Here is a 22,812-nt window from a genome sequence, read left to right on the forward strand (position 1 = left end):
AACTGACAGTCTGGCACAGGGTGTAGATTTGTTTACCCTTTTTAGTGCATCCACCCTCCAATTCTCTGTTACATTCAAATTCAACTCACTTGTGCCTTTACCAATGCAGGAAGGATGAATAGCATGGTTGATCCTCCAAGATGCACCAATCCGTCTCCGGGGCAATATCCCATTATGATTTTTTATAAATGTCAGTTACCCAAAACTAAAAAAGGATTTAGGAAGAAGCACCATGTCCCTTGAGGGTTGAACCCAGATAAGGTTTAAAGTACAGAAATTTGGTGCATTTGGCATTAGTGACAGGGACGTGTAGGTTGCTCCATCTAAGATCATTCCAGTCATGTCATGGGAAAAAAAATATTGTGAAAAAAGTCAAAATATGTTGGGTCAAAATATAATATAATATATATATATTATTAGGGCCGGGACTCGAAAACCACACTCTTATCGACGCTTCCATCCGTGTGTTTATTATAAGATTTTCCATTCACGGGGCCACCCGACACGGTCTCGTCAGCTTCTTCGTTCATGTTCACTGTGGTTTTTGTGGTCTGAAGTCATGAACGCTAGTTGGTGCTCCAGTATAATCGGTCCTCCGAAACTCATCCAGTGAGAAACGTTCCGCGGTGCAAAAAATAAGTGTAAAAATGCGTAAAAAATGTTTAATGTGTTATTTTTTGTGTAATTAATTAATCTTAATTCACATTGTAATTAATCGTAATTAACGCGCTAAAGTCCCGGCCCTAGTAAATATTGAATGAATAAACATAGGATGAACAAATCATGTGATCAGGTAGCATCAGTGACTGTGTTTTTCATATTTCTGCAATGTACCATTCAACACAAGATTTTAACAAGAGCTCAACCGCATCAAATTTTAAGGGAGGGAAATCTTTCTTAAAAAGTACGAACTAATCGATTTCTTAATCCGGATTTCTTCTAGTATTTGTACTTTGGATTTGGAACGCAAGGGTCCAATGTCCACCCTGCAGCCTCAGTGAGCCTCCCTGACGTCTCCAGGTAAACGGCGTAAATACAAATGTAAACGCCACACAAAGAATATATTCCTGCAAGAGATGGCTGACCCATTTTCTGGGAGCCAGATGTACACAAACAAAACTTCGGGGGCAATCGGTATCGACTCCGAGCGAGTACATGTCTGACCCACTTTCCTTATCGAGACAAAAACAATAACCATGAACATTGAACCCTGGCTTTGTGTTTAAATAAAGTTGTTATTGAAGGTTCAAGAGCTGGTTACATAAAGCTTGTTGATTGGTCTTCTCACGATGAGCTTTAATTTATGCTTCACATTTTGATATGAATTCTCAGACTGTTATGTTTATTAAGGCCAACGACTTTAGCATAAAGAAAGCTCACAACAAGCCCGTTTCCCTTTAGTTCTCCTCTGAACATCCTTTTGAAGAACGGTCTTAAAAGGACAGCTGTGACTGATGCGTTAACCCAAAAAACTGCAGTGGAATGCAATTTCTTTCAGTGCGATAAGGAGCCGTTTTCTATGGGTAGCTGCTTTGAAGATGTTAAAGTGATGTACACATCAAATTGATCTCACTTCCTCCCAGAAGAGCCCTGATCTTCTCACACACAGACACACACACACACACAGTTCCATTCAGTAGTTTATTAATCAGAAACACACAGGAGACAATAAAAAGAAAAACTCAAAATGCCAGCACTCTTGTTTCACCCGTCAGTCTCTAGAGCTTCCAAAGACATTCAGAAATTAAAATATGCTTCTGCCTTTCTAAATGTAAAACGATCACGAGGTACCTCACAAGATAAGGTGCGTGGCTCATCCCAGCGTGATATGTGATGCAGATGCATGAAAACGCCGTAGACCGCGTCCTCGGTGCCGTGAAGCTCCGCCTGTCAGACCAGAATTAGACTTTTGCTGCTGCTGGTTCTCTTTGAACCGCAAAAGCTCATAAAGCCTTTTTGTTACTTCAAATAATTGATGCGGAAACCCTCCCTTTCCACGGCCCAAATCATGAGTTAAATCTAGCATGGTTTGGGGGGTAATTGAGCCGTGGGGGGGGGGGGGGGGGGACCAAGTCATTACATGCACATCTGGGCTCGTGTGACATCACTACCCAGCCGGCCTCTCACACAGTTCCTTCCCCACATCGAGTTTATTGCTCAGCGAGAGAAGTGCATATGTTCAGAAAAATTAAAATTCATTCTAGATGTTTTTCTTTTTAACCCTTTTAGACATTAAAAAAAAAGAGCCAGAGCAAAGGATCCGATAAAAGACGCAGCATTTCTGACCCGGGTCAGCGACATCCAATGCAGCCATAAACTAACCCCCCCCCCATCCCAGAAAGGCACGAGCTGCTGCAGACACAGAGGGAACGAATCATGACAAACTCACTGGAGCCTACGACATTAAAAAGAAATTCTGTCATTTCTTCAGTTTTACAAGAATGACTTGGGAGATGCTAATTATTATTTGATCACCATCCACGAGGCAAACAAAGCAGCCTGATGACTCATAAAGGGCTTTTTTCTTATTTTGAATCCGTCATTAGTAAAACTTCTAAAAAACAGCATAGAGGTTCCCCTGAGGTGTATGAATTACATACTACTGTAAATATATAGTAAAATTAAACTAAAAACCATTAACTCTTGTGTTTAGCCGTTTCAAGCAGCTCCTCAAAAGGGTCCCAACAGTTTACAAGCAACCCCCCCCCCCTCAGGTTAAAACCATAACTACCAAGCAAATTTTATAGAGAAATGCAACAATTTGAATAAAAGGTTCTGAGTGTCTTTTAGGGTTTTCAGGAGAGCTGTGGTGCCTCACAGAGTTACATGGCAACGCATACATGTCCCACAAATAAGAGGCTTTAGCTCCTGAGGCCCCCGGGTCGCCAAACCAGCGGGTCGGAATACTTCAAATCCTGCGGCTTCAAATCTGTACTTGGACTCAATAAGAAGGGGGCGGGGCCTCGTCTTATAGTTTACCTGGTTCCTATTACCTCTAACGCACGGCGCTGTGATTCAGAGACGTCACCACAGCCATGGCTACCTTTAGGATTCTAATACACTTACAACACCCCCCCCCCCCAAGCATCTCTTCTAGTGGCTCCAGCCACTCGTGCACAGTCACACATTCAAATGCACCCGGCAAACACAAAACACGCACACAATCAGTCAGATTAAAGTCTTCCTGATGGGGGGCAGAGAGGGGTGGGGTGTAGGTGGGAAACAGAGCGGGGGGGGGGGGGGGGTCCTTCGCAGTTGCGCCCCCTCCCAGGGCCCCCTAGCTGCATGTGAACCTCACAGTTTGGCAGCCATGAAGTTGATGTGAGGCTTGACCAAGGGAAAGAGGGGCAGGCTCCTCTTGAACTCCGTCATGTCCTCGACCAGCGTCGGCTAAAACAAAGACAAACCATGTTCAGACTTCACATCACTGTCCTGTAACGTCCACTTTGTGGGACATGGTGTCAGCAGTCCTCCTGGAGAGGAGCTCAATCAAGTGTTGGTTGTTTTTGCCAGGCCCGACGTTCTCAGCTACAGCTTTCTATTGGTCAACCTTTAGTTGACTAGACATCTAGACACTGAGGACCAGCGAGGCGTCTTCAGGCCCCAGAACGCCGTTAGCCCAACGCAGCACCTCCAGCCCCGCTAGCCAAACAGCTTTTTTCATATGGCATATATATATATTCTATACATGTCTTGAACATACATAATGAATTATACATATTCTTCGCTTAACATATTCAACAAACATTTCTTATTAGCTGGCAAATGGTCTGGTAAACAAACACAGGAGCGTGAGCGTTACCTGCGGCAGGGAGGGAGCAGGGGCCAGGTTGACATCATTCTGAGCGGGGAACTCCCCCACTATCGGACCTGTTAAACACACACACAGGTCAGCCTGACACTGAACGTGCCCTCTGACTGCATGAAGCCAACATGTGGAGAAGGAGTACTCACAGGAGTCCATCTCTCTGGACAGGACGTGCACGGACACCTTGTGCCTCTTCGGGGCTTCGACGGTCAGTCGCTCCTGCAGCGACACACAAAACCAGTCAGTCTGTCTGTATGAAAACGTTTAGACACGTGTGTGGGATCATCACTAAATGTTGCTCTTTGTGATGAAAATCACAAACAATTGATGGAAAAGCTTCACAGTAGTCCCACATCTCAGAGAGGCTGTACTTTGGTGTAGGATAAAAATGGGGTGCAATAGGATCGAAATCAAGCCAAAGAGCCAGAATGTAACTTCCATAACAACTTGGCAACCTTCAGAGTAATCTGATGAAAAGCCCCACAACGTGAAATGGGACTGGATTATTGATACGACCAGTCAGAGATCAAGAGGGAGAAACTTGAATTGCCTTCCACAAATCATCTCATGTCAAAGATACGATTAGACCTCCTAATGTAAGATTTTAGGTTCTTGGACCATTGAAGAGGATAAGGAACTTTCCCCAAAGACCTCTAACGGGGAAATAAAGCTCAGGGAGCGGCTCAGAGGAAATAATACTAAAATATTTATAAATAGACAATGGTTTGTACTAACTGAGGCATGACAAGACAACGTTTTTTTTAACTTACTCTGTAGAAGTGCATGATGTTTTCCTTAGTCAGAGTCTTCAGGTAGGACACTTCAGTGTTATCTGCAGCACAGCAGGGAAAACAGGTTGTTTCAAAGGGTTTAACGTGAGCTGCTTATTCCTTCACTGCAGTAATCTGTTACTGCATCGTTGGTCAGAGTCATTCATCCTGCATCACAATCCCAATCTCAGCAACATGGTGCTCACATCTGGCAGCATCCAGAATACCAAGTTGTATCATACTTTCTAGGCAACGCACCATCAAAGAGGTCTGAAATATATTTCACATGTGGTGTCGGCACTTCTCCGAGGCCTCACCTCTGTCAAAGTTATACTGCTGAGAGATGATCTCTCCCCAGTACTTGGCGCACTCGGCGGACAGCTTCTTGGGCTTGTCCAGGCGGCGGATGGCCAGCGCCTGGATGTGTTTCTGGAAGGCTTCGTCGGCCATCTCCTCCACGGCCTTCTCCATGGTGCAGAGGAAGGCCTCCACACGGCTCTCCAGGTAGTGGGGCGCCTTCTCCGACTGGATGATGAAGCGCAGGCCCTGCACACCGTTAGCCCGCCGGGGCCCACTGAACACAATGTAGCCTGGGGAGGGGAGGGGAGGGGAGGTCAGAGAGGAATGACCAGGCATGTTGGCTTCTGCACGCCCCATTAGCAACCCCTCGTATACTTGAGCCTGTGAAGGGGCTTCAGAAACATTTTACTACAAGGACACATTATTTTTATTGTCTCAGACCGTGAGTTGAAAATTAAGACACAAAGATTACGACACTGCTTTCAATAAAACTACTGTCATACATTCTGCAGGACAAACATCAGCAACTTTCACTAAAACCCAGGTACAAAATATTATTATTGAGGCATTTTTCTGAAGCTTTAATCGTAAAGATTGAGAAAACGCTAGCTGCTAAATGTAAGCACTACAACACTGCTCTTGGTCCTGTGTTCTCACCCAGCTGTTCTTTGGTTCTCAGGGTGTTGAAGCAGGGCTCGGAGATGATCTGGCAGAAGAGCTCCAGCAGCATGTTGTCGTGCGTGCTCTGCATGTCGGTCTGGTAGTAGATCTCAATGCCACAATTGTTGTGCACCTCGTTTCTCTGCTGGTAAACATACCAGCCACCTGAGAGCAGCAGGAGGATGTTAAGTGGATAAGGAGAAAAACAAGCTGGGCTCTCAAGGTCAGCCAAAACAGAAAAACAATCATTGTTAAATCAAATACTAGTGAAACTAATGGCAGAACTGCAAGGTGTGTTTGATCAAATATGTTGAAATGTCTCGAACCGATTATATTTCTATCTAACAGAACAGCTCGCTGTATATGAAGGCAGGATACGCAGGTAAAAGGGTCAACATTCAGTAACGGCAAAGTTCAGCTTTCCAGTTGTATTGCCCAATCACGCTTGAGTAGACTTTGGTGGCATCGGGGAGGTAATCGAGGACAAGAGTGTGCCGAGCATTTGGATTTTATTTCTGGATTAAATTTAGATCATAAAAAGCTAGCAGAGAGATGACTGGTAGCAGAGTGGTCCAGTGTATTGTGTTATTGGGCTGCATTCATGCCGAGAACTATACAGGACGATAGGAGCCATCCATTCCTGCACCGTGAAAACATTCTTTTGACACCATGAGGCTGCGTGGAGCACAGACCTCGTGCACATGCTCACACTTTGGCTCTGGTATCCGGGGTGTCCTCAGCCCTGACCTCTTCCCGTCCATTAGTCCCCAACATGTCATAGCTTTTACTAACACTTGCATGGAAAAGTAACAGTAAGCATGTTGGGCTGTTTTGCACATCCCAATGCTTCATTACACAACTTACTGCTTTAAATAGGCAATCAATCCTTTTGGGACTGTATAAATTAAAGGCAGGTCAGTTTTTAGTGTCTTCGCTACAGAAAACATGAATGTAGTAACGGCCCCTTGTTGATCCGTGGGGTCGATTACAGGGTTTGACATCACACTCAAGTTTTACTGACGTTTTTATATGCCAATGTTCAGCGAACTGTTGAAGCATTGCTGTAAACTCAATTGTGTTTATTGCCAATCTGATAATGTTACACATTCATCCGATCGGTGTTGAAAACAACCGAAGGAGAGTCCTGCTCCTGAGTCTGAGTGGCACCCTGGTGCCTGGAAAAACCCTCAGTGAGACGCAGGACGTCTCCAGGTGGTTTTTCTCTTCACATAACTCCACTCTCCTAATGTAATCAAAGGTGCTTGGCCGATGCACAGATCATCTTTTAACTGAGTGGAAGGCGTGTTTGCATTTCACCCAGTGACGTCCATTTCCAGTCCGCCTCGATTAGGTTTCTTGGGAGGAAATGAGCAATGTCAAACTTAATCAAGTCGAGATGACGTGCAAGGAACCCTCTGCATGGTCGCCATGGAAACGGCCACGACTGGCAAGCTATGATGAAGAGAGTGCTCGGAGGGTGTGCGATTGTGAATGGGAGGGGAGGTGTATAGAACCTACCGTCTGGAACCTGAACCTCTCTGTAGCGTGTCAGCTGGCTCGGGAGGAGGGGCTTTGTGTGAGCATGCTCAATGAGCGTGTCCTCCAACATCTGTATCATGCCCAGAGCAGACTAGCGAGACGAGAGACAAGGAGAGAAATCAGAGTGTAAGAAGACTCTTTTGGGTAGTGATTAGTAATTTAACCCAGAACATAAGGTCCACAACAGAGACTATGCACTGCTTCCTCAGGTTTTTAATATTCAGCAGAAAATAAACCCACATAATTCAACCATCTTCAAACTATTTTCTAAGTCAAAATAGCAGATGCATCACATTATAGAAAGCGGTTTTATCCTTCAATGGGAATGGATATTAGAAATATCTGTGATTCAATGGCCTGGTCTAAAAGCATATTTCAGACATCCACAATGGCATTCCTGATAAAGAGATAGGCCTCAGTTTAGCCTCCAAATGTACCAGGCCTTACAGGTCAAATAATCTTGAATACATTGTATTTGTTACAAAGAGAAAAACACTTTTTTTTTACATATCCACAAGACACTTCTTACTAGTCATAAGTGATGTGACCAGTTGTAGCCTGTCTTTATCTTCCACAAATGTCTTTTGAATATCTGAAGTTGCATTATTTCTATGCCAATTCTAAACATCTGTAATGACATTTCGATTTTTTTTTTGTGGGACTTTCAAAATGACAATGCTTTATTTTGAAATTAAATTCATGACAATTGGATTGAAGATATCCAAAAAATGTGTATGTGATATTGCAGATAATTGGAAAATTATCAATTAAAATAGATATCCAGTCTAAATGCTACTCGAATTAAAAAAAATGTGGATGAGCACAAACATTATAAATATCTTGAAGAGGAGAAACTGAACTTGGCCGGACTTGGGTGCTGGTGCAGTAAGTGAATTGAATAAATAAATTGGGCTTGTGGAACAAATTAAATAAATGAGGTATGTGTGCGGTAATGGGGTTCGGTCTGCAACATAACGACAAGGATGTAATCAACTTTTTTAAATCAATGTTTCCCCGCCTTAATTACCTCCTTTACCAACATTAGTAAGTACAAATTTCCCATTGAAACAACTACATAATTTGTCATTAAAGAGCCTCAAATTAAAGACTTCTTTGCTAACCTGCTCAGGCACTTCTTACTCTGGCAGTTCTCTTTTTAGGGGCTTCGATAGTTTAGTACAAACCGTCGTCTGGCAACAACAATGTACCAAAAGTGCCTTCTTAAAAACGCATGTTGATGCAAAGTTATGCACCAACGGTCTGTGAGAGAACATCAATCACAAAAAAGTCAAGTTTTTTTTATAACTAATTATAGTTATTTATATTATATTTATCAGTTGTGAATTGTATCTTTTTTTTTAAATAGTCCATTCCTTTTAAATACCTGCATAATTGACTTTTCTCGTGAGGTACTTTGGGCTGCAGGATTTGTAGAGGTTCTATACAAAATGTGTTGTATTATTATTATTAACATTATTAGAGGAGGTGAACACTGACGATAAAAAACAGCTCATTCCTCCAACTGGTGAGAACCATTCCCTCTCAAACAGACTGTGACTCCGTTATCATTATGAGGCGGGAAGAGGGTTCCGTGACAGCTGGAACCTCAACAAAAATTAAACCTGATGGCAGGATCTTATGAGAGGATTATTGCTAGTGTAATATCCAGTGTGGTATCATAGGAAGGCAAGATAAAGAGAGATAATGTGGGGAAGGTTTGAGTGTAAGAAAAGTGGTCAACATTCACTCCGAAAAATGCTTTTTGTAAATAGATGTGTACGTTACCAAATGTTTATAAAAACCAAGAGAAAAAAAAAGTGACAAACCTCCTTGGGGATGTTACCATGGAGAAGGGCTTCAATATGTAACCGTGACAACAGCTGCGGTATGAAGGCCTTGAGGCGTGGGAGAGTCACATCTGGAATACACATCACGGAAAACATCAAACAAAGAGCAATATCCCAAGCTGCTATAAACTATGAGGAGTAACTGGTGTGTGTGTGTGTGTGTGTTAATTTCACCGCACAACATTCCTGATATTACCATTTACTGTGAAGAGCAGCAACACTAACACTAACTATCAAACTAGGCAATACGAGACCCCAAAGTGGGAAAGGACACCAATAAGGAAACACAGCGGGGCAATTGGAGACTTTGGTGAGGTTTGGACCCAGCAGGTTAATGACAGAACCGTCCTCACCATCTAGAGCTTCTCGAAGCTCATCTTTGGTCCACGCAACCTCGGTCATTAGGAGACGGAGGTAGTACATGGCGTGCTGGTGAGGCTGCTCGGCTCTGAAGTTGTTCAGAGACCTCATGTACTGCAGGAAGAAGGAGAAGGCAAATTCAGTTCAACATTTTAGAAACTGAATCAAAAAGCGTGCGAATCAAAATGATTACAGCGGTTACCGGATTACTTGTGTGCTCAAAAACTTGAAAGTCGTTAGTGATCGAAATGGGAGCTTACCGCTTCCTTGATGATGTCGAAGCGCTTCTCGTCGATCTCGAAGTTCGCCATCTTCTCAACGATCTTCTTCAACAGGATGTGTTGTTTATCGCTGTAGCCTTTAACGGAGAGCTGCGGCACACAGCGGATGAGGACGGACGGCACGTTAGCGACACATGTACAGATGAGGCCTGCCTGAAACTAGGTTCTGACCCGTTTGATTATTGGTGTGGAATTAATGGCTGACCAGACGAATGTCAAGAAAAACCCACCCCTCCTCTAGACAAAAATCACCTGTTATAAAAGATGACAGAACATCCAGTATATATATATATATATGTGCCTTGAATGTTCCAATTGAGTTCAATCTAAAAAAAGGCTTGATGTTGTTTGCCACAATATCAGGTGTTGTGTTAAGTGCTGAACAGCATGCTGGGTACAGCTTGCTCTCAGTCATAGTTTGTGTGAACCGTTGCACCCAAATGACGCGTATACTCTGGACGTTGCTGAGGGAAAGCCAATATGTCCCAGCAGGTGCACGGCTCAGGACGCAAGGAGGAGCAGAGCTGGGTGTGACGTGGCTCGGCTCACGAGGTCAGGCAATTGTTTAGAAGCCACCGCACTGGTTTAAAAAGAACAGTCATGGTTATTTAAAGCCTATTCCTTGCAGCGTCATCTGAAATTCACAGCCCTTCATGACTCAGCAAAACCTCTGGCTACATGGCTGTGCTCTCACACACATCCCACTCCTCGGCGCTTGATGATGCCATCGGTGCTGCCCGTTAAAAGGTTATCTCTAACGTTGTTGACCTTAACGAGAAGCCCGGCCAGCCACACCAAGACTACGGACTCAACAGTACAGCCCGGTACACGACTACCGATGGCGTCAAGGACGCACGGCAGCCGCTGTTAGAAAACCGCAAACCAGCTGCAATCTTATGTTTAAGTTTTCTACTTTGCAACGTTGAATCCCTGAATGACACAAATACTGTATTCATAAATCGGGAGAACAAAGAATTGTCTGATGGGGAAAGTAGCTTGTAGCCACGTACCCCAAACTCCCTGTATACGGATCTACTTCCAATGTCCTCAGAGAACTACTCCAGATAATATGCATCACTTGGCTTTGTTCCTCGTGTCTTCCGACGGACCCACTCTGTCATCTACTCTCAGTACGACACTCCATTAGAAGCGAGAGAATGGCCAAAACAATAATTAGAAAGAGTGGGTAAAATGAGGCCATCGTCTGGTCTATTTCTCATTCTCCGTGGACGCGCCGCGTCGTTACCCTGAAACTAATCTGTGATATCAGCCTTTCAATGAAAGCAGCCAGTGCTCAGTATGACAGACAGCAGTTCACAGGATCAAAGCCAATGCCTCCCCACTCCCCTTCTGACTTCCAATGGCTTACTTACGAGGATGGCATTCAGCTTCAAGGCTACGCCAAACACCAGGCAGGCTGCATATGTATACTCATTTAACTCATCCTTCAGTAGCCTGAATAGCAAGAACGCCATGTTGCAGAGCAGGGATTTACATACAGAAAGCGACTAATGCAAGAGAGAAAACAACAACAAAAAATGTGTTGAATATGAGGGGTTCCCCCCCCCCCAAAAAAAGGTTGGAATTCGCAACTTCCCCTGATGGGATGACCCTCTATTAACCGTAAGACATCTTACTCAGAAAAGGATAAATCCAATGCCTGACAACGCGAGAAAGAAAAAAAATGACACCGAGTAGTGGTGAGGGCTTTGCGTGAGGTGGATGAATGAAAAGGGTAAAAAAGGACTGACCCGTCAGTTCTGGATTCAAATGGATCAGAAAAGCATTGCTTTTAAAAAAATAAACATATTGAACGGCTTCTACCACAAGTTACATTTCAAACGGTCAGGCAGATTGGCGTTATTGACAATGGACATATCAGAAATGTCTAAACTCGCCACAGCAGCACAGTCTGAGGACGATTGGGAGGGGAGGGGAGGAGGATACTTACATACATCCCATAGACTGTATTTTGGAGGTCATAGTTCAAGCCGGCTAGCTCGGCTGCATATGCATACTCGTTGAGGGAGTCCTTGAGGAGCTCAAGGTATAAATATGCCATGTTACAGTGCAATGGGTCCACATAAGCAAAGGGGCTGTGGAGAAAATGGCATTGGTCAAAGCACTGAAAAATCTCTACAGCTTACATTTTCTAGCAGAAGGAATTACCAGTTGTGTTCAGAATCTGCCTCTACACAAACTATTAATTGTAGTCTGTAGGCAATTTGAGGGAGAGTCTGTTGGTCAAATATGAAAAAAAATACAGGATCACAGGACGGTTTGCTACTACCGAACAAACCAACCGGCTCCTCCCAGAGGCAACATTTTTAAAAAGTTCTACTGACCGAAGTTCATTTAGATTCAAACGGTAGAAAACTTTCCCAACTAGTTACACTTTGTTACAACCTATGAATTGATCCACCCAGATGGGTTTGACAGTATTTCCATTGACTAACAACCGGCACATCCAGCATATCCCAGTTTATGGAACCATATGATTAAAAGCAAAAAGCCATAATGAAGGAGCAGCTAACCCGCTTTTAATCCTTACAGTGAAACGTCCTTCAACTTCAGATTTGTGTCGCGTTTGCTCGCTTTTTTTTGCGCTGAACAAGATGGAATAAGACTCTGACCAGAGGGGTGTAAACCATCAAAAACTACTCAGAAATACTGAGCTTTACTTCCTTTCAATTGTTCACACGCCTTGCATTAGTGACTTCATTCTTTTGGTAACGATTACCAGTACAAATTTGATTAATTGGTGAGGACTTTACCTTAAAAAAGGTCCATCTGAGCTAAAAAGGTTTGCGGTTAGTTACGCACCTGAAGAACTCAAAGTTCAGACACGCTTTAGGAAGAAAAAACTTGTCGTCCTGCTTGAACCACACCTTGCTTATAGCCGTGTCCTGGAAGACATGAACACCACACAGAGGCAACTTAGTTTCACAGTCAAATTGATTCTGGCCAGAGATCATTGGAGTCCCTGGAAATGAAACGGGAGTGTTTGCTTAACCATAAACTCCACAAAATGACTGATACGAGCAGATCAAACGTGGAGCCGTTGAGCAACAACAGAGAAACTCTTGGAGTCTCCTTACAGCGGACTGTACGCCGGTGTGGATATCTTAGCTCCTCTGATCTTGAGTTGACATAGCAGCAACAGCGTCTCAATCATAATACCTCATTAGCATTTGTAAGCATAGCAGATGTGCGCGACCACAATTTAAGTGATTTGATGGAGTTGTGCTTGGAAGAAACTTGCTTTGATTAAAGTGGGTACTGATGGGGAGTCGGCCTCGAGAGGGTAGATCTCGAAGTTGGTCGGGATGAACTCGTTTTTCATGGGCAGTTTGAACTTGCCGTTGAGGTCTGCACTCGCCCATTTCTGAAACACAGGGGTACAACAAGAAGGCAGTCAGACCCTTTTTTTATGTGTGATGGTGGGTGGATTTGTATGTGATTGGAGTGAAGCCCGTCCAGGAACCATTGTTGGACTCCCGATACGATAGCAGTGTGTTGGAAACCTAAAAGTTCGACACGTCATTTTGTCTCATTTAATAGAATCGTGAAAACATTTCTTAAAGTTTCTCACCAAAAACGAAAACATACAAAATCATATTCGAACACGTCATGACAATGTTTAGACAATTCTTATTTCCACGGATACTTGGCCGCATCAAAATGCAATGCTGACTTCTACACAACGTGGTTCTTCACCTTGTAGCATCAGGGGGGGGGAAAGAGATGGTGTAAGTAGAATGTTTAGCTGCAGGTGTGAAGTATGGGTTTCCATATGAAGTACATGTTGTTGTTCCTGTGTAGAGTAAAGGAGCTGATAACTAATGGTGATGGAACATTAGTGCATGGACTTGAGCTATGACTGCAGACTCACCTCAATGGACTCCTCAGAGATGGCCTCCTGTTTGTACTGCGTGCCGTACCACTCTTCCGTCTTGTCTGTTTGCCCTTCAAATGACTTTGATACCACTGCAACTCTGAAGCAGAAAGAGAACCACTTTACCCTGGCACAAAAAACCTGTCAGAGGTGATTGGATATTTCTAGATGAGATGTCACTGGCACTTTGTTTGTATAGCTATTCATTACCATATTGTCTGCTTCAAACTGACGAGCAAAGTGGGATGATAACACTCGGGACTTTAATTACGCTACCCTGACGTGCTTTACTGTCGCTGAAACACCGCCATGCAAACAGCGCCGGCCAGACAGCAAGGTTAAAACAGCCACTTCAGTAATGGAAGAGACTGGCACATAAACTGTGAGGGTGAGCCAACGGAGACGTGCAGTCTCCTCCTTGAGAAGTGCTAAGGAACAGACTAGTTACAAGAATTAACTTTTTTTCCCCCCCGTAAAAAGGACTTGCAGTTAAATCTACACTAAGAGAAGATTGTTCTTTCACACTGCATGGATCTCATTTTGGGTATGATGTTTATAACCTCCTTTGTGACAAATATAATCCGGCCAAACACATTTAGAAAAAGACACTTTGCATATTCTTTGGAAGGTTAATAGTCGGCGTCATCTAGTTGTTTCTTAGATAAATGACTTTGTTCACTATGGCTTCCATCAACTCTACCGGATTGCAGATTTAAGCAGTCTCTGCTTTAAATATCTGAAAAATATTCAATACTTTGCCGAAGAGCATGAACCGGAAAATGTCTTCCTAAGCACTTGTATCCGTCTCTTGATACATCAAAGCTAACCTTTGAGGCTGCACAGATAACCAAGTCTGAGAAGATGTCTGGAATTCCTTTTCAAGTCAATTAAAAGACGCAGATATGCACACACAAAGCTTTATCAGATTATAACACTCTGAAGTGTTTTTGATTATCTAAATATATTACAAACATAAAGCAGTTATTTATTATTCATTGAGCAGTGTTTTATGTGCATTATATGCATGACATTAAGACAGATAACTTATTAAATACTTCAGTTGATATGTGTAGCCACACTTGCTTTAGTAGTGTGTGTGTGTCAGTGATGGTGTCCTAATGTAACAGGGTCTCTGTGGATGTACACAGTTACCAAATCGGTCTTGTGTTGACTGACAAATTACATTTATGTTGCATTTGGGAGTCTGTTACGATCATGAGCACATTCACCATCACATTAAAAGTTTGAAGAGATTGTGACTGGGTGAATGGATGCCATGAGCAGAGAGTGACGCTCTCGCACTAACCTGACGTGTTCTGGTCTCAGCTTATCCAACACCATCTCGATCAGATCGGGCCTGAAGTCCTCCAAAAGGTACTCGGCAGCTAGAACCTCTTCAAGAGGGTAGTACTGAAACGTATGGACAAATGTTAGCATTAGCTTATTCGGGTAGGGCAAATTCAACTGGAAAACGTATGTGGAAAGAGATTGAAATTAAACTAGAGCTGCACGTTGTCTCCCTGGAAACAACCTTCACAGACGGAGAGGGGACCTACATGTACGAGACCGGCCACTTTGGAAGTGTAGCCGCGAGGTCGCTCCTTGTCCTTGAACCTGAAGGCCACTTTGTTTAAATCCTACAGAGAGAAAAAGAGATGCTGAATGTAACAAGTGAAATTCCAACACCTAAAACAGCTGCATACAACTGCCAGGAATGTAGTCTTAAACAAAAGTCTGTGCTGTTCTCTTGGTTTCCCCACTACCCAGAAATAAGCAGGTCAACCTCCGTCTGAAATGTTACCTCTAAATAAACAATAATCACCTTGCACTCCTCAAACACCCATGCCTGAGGTCCCTCAGTGCGCAGCTTCTGGATGTACTGGAACATGTGGAAGATTATGTCCTCAACGTGCACTGCAGCGACACATAAAACACGTATATACATTCTGCATATAACGTACCTAAATGAACAGCATCTACATTTCATTTACGTACGCAAATCATCCTAACTGAGAGCAAAGAGCATGAGTTTGATGCATGTACAGGCGAGTGTGCTACTTACAAAGGCCCTCCTCAGTCAGGTCCACGTTGATGATGAAGAACATGAATCCCCTGGCTCCTTCCTTCTGCCCTCCAACGAGTGTGTTCACCCAGCCTTCAAAAACAGAATCATTTCGTCAGTTTAGTTGTTTGTACATATAACTTTTAACAGGGAACACCTTGATAAGGGCTCCTTACCTCACCCTGGAACGAGAAAATAATGAATACAGCCAAAAACACTTCAACCCCAACTATTGTTAATATGTAATTTCTGCTTCTGGCATTTGCTTATTTCGGTGTTACCTTGTTGAACTCGGTCTGTCCTCAGTAACATAATACAAGTTATATATATAGCCTTTATGCTTGCCAAAAAGTGAAAGGAAAGTGGGAATAGGAGCCTAGATGCTCAACTTCAAAGTCATACCTTTAGATTTGAGCTCAGATAACAAACTTCCGGGCCCTTCGTGACCAATCAAGTGACCCAGATAATGTCCTGGGTTGGATTTGTAGTACTTCTGGAGGTCCGGGATGGGGAACGTCACATAAAGGTTCCTGATGTCTTTGATCGGCACCACTTTGTAGAATTGCTGCATAAGTTTAAAAAAACAAACAAAAAAAACAGAGCTAGTCAGTTATCTAGCGGGTTGCGGGGAGGGAGAGGGGTGAGTCTGGGGTCAATTCCAGGCTACATCAAGCGAGAGACTGGGTACACCCCGGATTGGTCAATAGCAGGGCTGATATGACCATTCACACTCGCATCGAGATGATAAAAAGGCAACAGTAACTCAAAAATAAAACTCCCAAGGAATGGAGAATACCATTTCTAAACGCACATGTGGAACCTTGAAGAAGATGGGCTACAGCAGCAGAAGACCAACCTGGGTGCCACTCGTGTCAGCTAAGAACAGGAAATTGAGACTAGAATTTGCACAGGTTCACCAAACTTGGACACTAGAAGACTATGGTATGGTCGGAAAAATTGTATCGTCAGTAAATGTGTAAAGTAGGGCTGCAACAACGAATTGATGAAATCGATAGAAATCATTATTAAAACGTGTTCGCAACGAATTTCATTATCGTTGTGCAATTACGTCACTGACAGTTGTGGAGATGCGCGAGGAGCAAAAATAAAAAATAAGAGACGAGCCGACGCAGAGGAAAGAGCATGCAGCAGCGCCGACAATTGTTGTGAGTCACATGGCGCAGGCAAAGACGTCTGATTTGAGTTAAGTTGTCCAAGGTGTGCAAGCATTTCACAATAAATAAACTAAAAAAAGTCAACGTAACATGGCACAAGAGCACCACATTGTCCCGTTTTGACGTGAGTAACGTAAGGAGCCTCCAGCAGCTCCTCTGCTGCTGCTGCTGTTTACTCATCATCTGTTTTAGAATAAAAGGTTGAAAATTAAAGCTTTTTAATGCTGTTTTTTTAATCTGATTCATCGAAAAGATAATCGACCGATTATCAAAATAATCGTTAGTTGCATCCCTAGTGTAAAGAATTTAGAAATGACAGTAAAGTGGGAGAAACATGTGATATGAAGCCGACTCACCCTTAGGTGTTGTTCCTGGAAGGGGTGCTCGGGGAATTCTGGGATAGGAACATTCTTGTTCTCCACTTCTCCAAACAGCTTGACCACCATGGCGGTCAGGTCATCTAATGATTCTGTAGATATAGAGGAAATAATTATTGGTAGGCATAGATTTCAAATTAAATTAACAATTAGCTCATGTGCGTGCAAAGAATACCAAAATGACCTTCATATTTAGAGCTGGCTCTTTTTAAAGTGAACACTGTATAACAGAGGATTTAAGGAGGGATTTAAGGAGGGAATTTAACTTGAAATCAAGTGTTTATTATTATAACATTAAGTCATAACCCAACATTATAACACAGGGTCATTAATGTTAAAAAACAACATTGAGCTAATCTTTGAGAAAATCATCTTTGCTTGAAGTGCAACATCAGCTTTAATTTAATAGCAAACCGACTGAAGAGGGCAACACAGGAATCAGGTGACGTTCTCACACAAGGAAGCGGCGGCTTTCAAAGTTTCTCCTAACTAGAAAGACAGTAGAGGCTGCCGAAGTAAACGGCCAAATGGGGCACACGCAGAGTTAAACCAGACGCTAAACAAATCCGTCAGTTTTGAAAATCCTAAAGGAGACTACAAACATGCAAGACCAAAAGACGAGGAGTAGGGCAGCTGGTGTACAGACTAAGCTTTAAAAAATACTACAACCGGCTGCAGGCGGAAGACACTCAGTCATTACAATGATTCAGTTGTTTTGGGGAATTTTACTGAGGTTTAGTAACACAACTGATTTGCCATCGGTATGTGTAATAACTTCAACTCAAACTGGAAACATCCCAATCAAGCCCATGAACACAAAGTGGTGAATGACTTGCTGTAGCACACTCTTACCTCTTCCCAACACACACAGTCCCATGAGGTTGGACGAGTAATACGTAGAATGAAATTTCAGGAGCTCTTGGCGAATATCGATACCATCTTTAGACGGCCGGGTCTCAAGGGTCAATTTGTTACCTGAAAGAGCAATGAAACACCAAGAAAATATTGGTCAGAGCTGGTCAAGGACAAGGGATGCAATCGGGATGGTTCATTAAATATAAGCTTTAAAAAACATGGACATTGGAGAATGATGCACAGAGAGCTCGTTCCTCTTTCTAGAATACAAAGAAGGTCACAGACCAATGACAGCGTGGTCTTATTGAGAAATATTCATAATACTTTGAGGGTCAGTAAATGACAACAAATCAGTTCATGACGACCCCACTGACAGTATCTTGTAAAGCACACCATCAAGTTTCTTGCTCGCCATCTGTCAATTAACCACTATTCAAATCTTTTATGACCGAGACAGAAAATCCAAGCAACATTGTCTACCTGTTCCAAATTTACTAAAGGGGTGGTTAGGGTTGCCAGTGGCCTTCTCCAACTGGAACAGCCTCCAGGAATCATTCATCAGGTTCTTCTCGTGCTCAGAGTCCACAGCATTCACCTCCCGGTCCTTACAGCTCTCATCAAACAGAGGGCACAGGAAGAACTGGGCGAACCTACAATTGCAAACAGAGTAAAGGGAAGAGCCAACGGCATGGTTCAAGATGAACAGCAGTATCGCAGTAATTCATTTTCAGATGCCTTGTCAAGAGATCTTAGGGCCGTATCATTTATCAACATTCACAGATGTGCTTTCTCAGCCGTTCTGGGTTGAACCACTTGTAGACACAAAAGAACATAAAGCAGGAAACAAAGATAATCTATTTGCATAAGAATGTTGAATGTTGTAAAGTCATGTCATCTGACAAAAAGCAGCTCAATCAGATCAATAATCTAAATAATCAAACATAACCTTCAATAGTGTGATTTTTAGTATGAGGTTCAAACTCCGTCTTTAATCTGCCCAAAAAAGATAATGTCTTGAAAAATATATGCTGCCTGCCTAGAAAGTATATTAATTCAAGGGTTTGGTTAAAATGATGGGGCCAGTTAATGCATATGAGCCTTTCAGAAACCGTGTTCATCTATTTTCAACAAGGCAACATCATTAATATTAATTTATGTTCTTTCCTACCACTACAGTCCAGGTGGCCTTAACAATCCACTGGCACAGAGGAAAAATTAGCCTACCGCAGACAAACCAATGCCTCCAAAGAGCATCATTCACTTATTAGTGGGTAAGCTTATCCCACAGGGTTCAATTCCGACACCCCCCCGGTTACCTTCAGCAAACCCCCACAGCTGCCACGTGAGCGGAGACCTCTAATTGGGCCGGCTATAAAAGTAGTTCATGTCAAGTGACTAAATCCCGGCTATCATTTGGCCACACAAAGCCGTACCAGGGTCCTAAAGACAACAAACTATTTTAATAAATACAATTTAACACAAAACAGTTACGGTCTGTACATGGTCAAATTAATCTGAGCAAATGAACGGGGATGTACCTGTCTAGAGCTCCTTCCAGATGCTCGTGGGACACATCAAAGTAGTAGTTGGTGTGCTCCCCGCTAGTAAAGGCGTTGGAGCTGCCTGCGTGCTCACTGAGGAATTGGCTATACTCGTTCTCTTTGGGGTACTTCTTTGTCCCCAGGAACAGCATGTGCTCACAGAAGTGCGCCAGGCCCGAGATGTTCTCAGGGTCCGATAATGAACCTGAGAATTTAAGAAAAGCGGCCACAGAACATCAGTTAGCAACCTTAGAGCTGCAGCCGGTTTAAGTTCACAGATACAACTTTCCATTGTCTGCCAGATCAGTTGGCCCGACTGGAGGGGAAAGACTGAAAATAACCATAGATGTGTAATTGCACTACAACTAGAAGTTGCATTATTAACTTGTTGTTCAAATAACGCTTTTTTACATAGTAATACATAGTAACCGTATCTTAATAATATGACTCAAGAAATTAAGAGAAAACGTGTAGTATACCTTGGACACTACAAAACTAAACAGGTTAGATGTGGCATGGAAACATTTGGGTAAAACGGGTAAAATGTCACTGTTCAGAGAAAAAACAGAATTTTTGCATGTAAAGGCACAAAAGAATCCATTGAGACACTATTAATTATAATAGTAAATAGAATATGAAACCGTAAAAAAAATGTATTTTGATTAAAATTAGAGATGTATTATGTATGACATTTAACATTAGCTGCCTTAAGAAATCTGGTAGGTGCATCAATGCGAAACAGAAAGTATCTGTTTTGCATTGATGGGCCTACCAGGTCATTGCAAGAGGTTACTCTTTGCATTGAACAATGGTAATCTGAAAAGTACAAAATATTAATATTGCGCATATATTTTCTACAACTGATTTCAAAATGCCCCTGTGACGTTTAAAGCCACATCAAAATATATGACTTCCAAGACAATAGTGAGGAAATTACCGATATGGACATCCAAAGCAGCGGAGGATTTGTCTGTTGTCGGGTCGCTGATGAGCATCGCCTTCAGGCCATTGGTGAACTCCAGTCCCCTGTAAACCCGTTTGTCCTCAGGAGACCGAATGATGTCGCCAACCACCCTATTCACTGCCGGGTCGTTCATTCTCAGTGGCAAGGAGGACACCAGCCTGCAGTGGGGGGAATCACAAGTAGTCAGAGGTGCAGTTAGTGAAGGACTCCGTTCTCCCACTTTCATATTATAATAAAGACCGACATGACGTCCTTGGCGGACTTTCATTTGACCGGGACACCATAAACTCTTTTATTGGAAAGGCACAGAGTCCCCTCGGGACAAACATCGTAACGTTCCATTAAACGCTGTGTATGACCGACTTAACGTCATATTCAATACTTATAAATATGTATATATACACAGACTACATGAAGGCCAGAACAGGGGACGGTGTCTGGGGTTTAACAGATGCCATAAGTTAGCTGTGTCAACTCAGAACTTTTATCACAGCAAGGAAATGCAGCCGCTAACGTCGCTACAAACGCAGCTGATATTAGCGAACTCGAGGTTGACAAATATGACATTAAGCAATGTCTTTATTTATAACTTAAACGGCATAGTTATTAAAAACTCTCAAACCAAACCCACTCGCAACTGCATTCGGTAAAGTAACGTCCCAGTTATTAACGTTAAAGGAAATTATTATTCGCGATGTTCTATCGGGTGATTACTTGAAACACAAATACAAGCGTTTCGCCCAAATAACGGAAAATGTTCAACCATAACTCGGTAGAGGACATCCAATAATCCCCCTCATAAAGGCAAACTGGCGTTAACGTTAGCTTGCTACATTAGCACTATAAGCTCCAGCAACACGAGAGCGGTTACACGCAGCGTCGTGTTCATTTGTCTAATTCTCTGGTTAGCGTTTGTTCTCGGCTGTTAAAAATGCATTATAAGTGTAAAAAATACCGAAGCTCCGCGGACAGATCCCGTTTTAAGAAAGCTAACAGTGCCACCCAAAGTAGCAACATAGCTAGCCGCTTCACTCTTACGTTAGCTTGGCATCTTAACGTTAGCTCAGCAAACCGGCTTTAGTTCGGCTGCTAGCCAGCCTACCTTTGGTGTGAAAATAACGCAATTATTTTTTTCACAAAAGATTAAGACATTGGACTTGACAACACTTACCTAAACTCTTGTTTAATAAAGAAATCGATGCCTGGTGACTGGAGATATCTTGTAAAATGGGCCGTTCGGTTAATGCACTTAAACATACTTTGCACCCATGAAAAACAAACCTTTGCTTTTACGGCGCCATTTTTAAATAGACAAAAGCCATCGCACACAGAACGGAGCGTAACTCAATATCCATCTCATCAATTCGGAGACAATATCATTGACTGTTTCGTGTTATAACAACAACAATCAATGATAACCCAGACAAACTTATAATGACAGGCAAGGGGCGAAATATCTTACATATTTCTGAAATATTGTTGTGTCATTGGTTCTGATATCGATTAGCATCTCTGCTTGTGGATTTTGGTTCAGCGTATCATATCGGTTTACGAAGCCCAGCCTACGCATTTCATTTACAAAGCATTGAGACGTTATCACAACCGATGCACTCGTTTTAAATAAATAGATTAAAATCCAGAAGGTTTTTGTCAAACTAAATGAGCAAAAGGTGTAGTTTAATGCTGATGCATTTTATCAAGCGGAAAGTCAGAGATGCCTGAAATGTCTTAACTAAAAGTCTGCAGATTCTGTACATCTGCACCCCCCAGAAAAGTAACAAACTGCAAAGCACAATTGTCTGTTTAAACAGGAGGGAGTCGCTACTGTTGTTTTGTATGTTAATTATATTCCATATTATACTGTTAAAAGAAAAGCCATTGGTTATTTGTGTACACCGTCCTAAGTAATTTCTTGATTTGACCCATTAAGGCTGTGCTGCAAGAGTGCAGTCGGGGGAAATAAAGAACCTACATTAAAGAAAAATACATTTATCATAGTGTCCTGTCTCATCCCTTTAATCAGGCTACATAAATAAATGCAAAAACATTTAAACATCACCACTATTAGATATGTAAGATGCGCTGAGTCAGCGTCATTGCTGCACACTGCCACTAGATGGCAGCAGTTGTTTGTCCAATGACGTCGATCAAAGAGGAACGCCGATCCCCTCACTGCTGTTGTTGTCTCGTCCCTTTTCTACTAAAAAGCCTTATGACTATACACAGGTTGTCATTAGACTCATTTTAAGAAAACCCAGTCAGGTCCCGTACAGCAGGACCAGTTACCCGAGTTAAAAATCACACTGAATTTGCACCTCAGCCTCCGGCCTACTGTCGCTTGATATTGCATGGATTAGGGAGTGACATCCACGGGACTC

At 42.7% G+C, this 22,812-nt stretch overlaps 1 protein-coding gene across 1 annotated transcript; it reads right to left on the minus strand.

Annotated features, from left to right (window-relative positions):
• Nucleotides 1–1,627: 1,627 nt before the first annotated feature.
• Nucleotides 1,628–21,750, minus strand: ide (insulin-degrading enzyme). Its single transcript, XM_037465434.2, has 25 exons — nucleotides 21,606–21,750; nucleotides 20,408–20,592; nucleotides 19,468–19,675; nucleotides 18,410–18,579; nucleotides 17,927–18,049; nucleotides 17,054–17,166; nucleotides 15,925–16,087; nucleotides 15,523–15,615; nucleotides 15,283–15,374; nucleotides 15,017–15,097; nucleotides 14,767–14,870; nucleotides 13,458–13,560; nucleotides 12,828–12,950; nucleotides 12,389–12,471; nucleotides 11,517–11,661; nucleotides 9,545–9,655; nucleotides 9,278–9,398; nucleotides 8,904–8,995; nucleotides 7,057–7,168; nucleotides 5,536–5,703; nucleotides 4,896–5,168; nucleotides 4,579–4,640; nucleotides 3,955–4,027; nucleotides 3,803–3,870; nucleotides 1,628–3,390 (listed from the first exon to the last, which is right to left on the minus strand). The coding sequence occupies exons 1-25, from the start codon at nucleotides 21,689–21,691 to the stop codon at nucleotides 3,295–3,297; spliced, it is 3,048 nt and encodes a 1,015-aa protein (XP_037321331.1). The 5' UTR covers nucleotides 21,692–21,750; the 3' UTR covers nucleotides 1,628–3,294.
• Between the last annotated feature and the right edge of the window lie 1,062 nt (nucleotides 21,751–22,812).

Source organism: Pungitius pungitius, chromosome 13, assembly GCF_949316345.1.
Source record: "Pungitius pungitius chromosome 13, fPunPun2.1, whole genome shotgun sequence".
Classification (NCBI taxonomy): Eukaryota; Metazoa; Chordata; class Actinopteri; order Perciformes; family Gasterosteidae; genus Pungitius; species Pungitius pungitius.

Coding starts and splice junctions, on each gene's coding strand:
- ide (XM_037465434.2), bottom strand. CDS start 21,691: ATGTTTAAGTGCATTAACCGAACGGCCCATTTTACAAGATATCTCCAG. Junction 19,676..20,407: donor TGCTTTGGATGTCCATATCG/GTAATTTCCTCA, acceptor TTAAATTCTCAG/GTTCATTATCGGACCCTGAG. Junction 8,996..9,277: donor GCTTCGAGAAGCTCTAGATG/GTGAGGACGGTT, acceptor TGTGTATTCCAG/ATGTGACTCTCCCACGCCTC.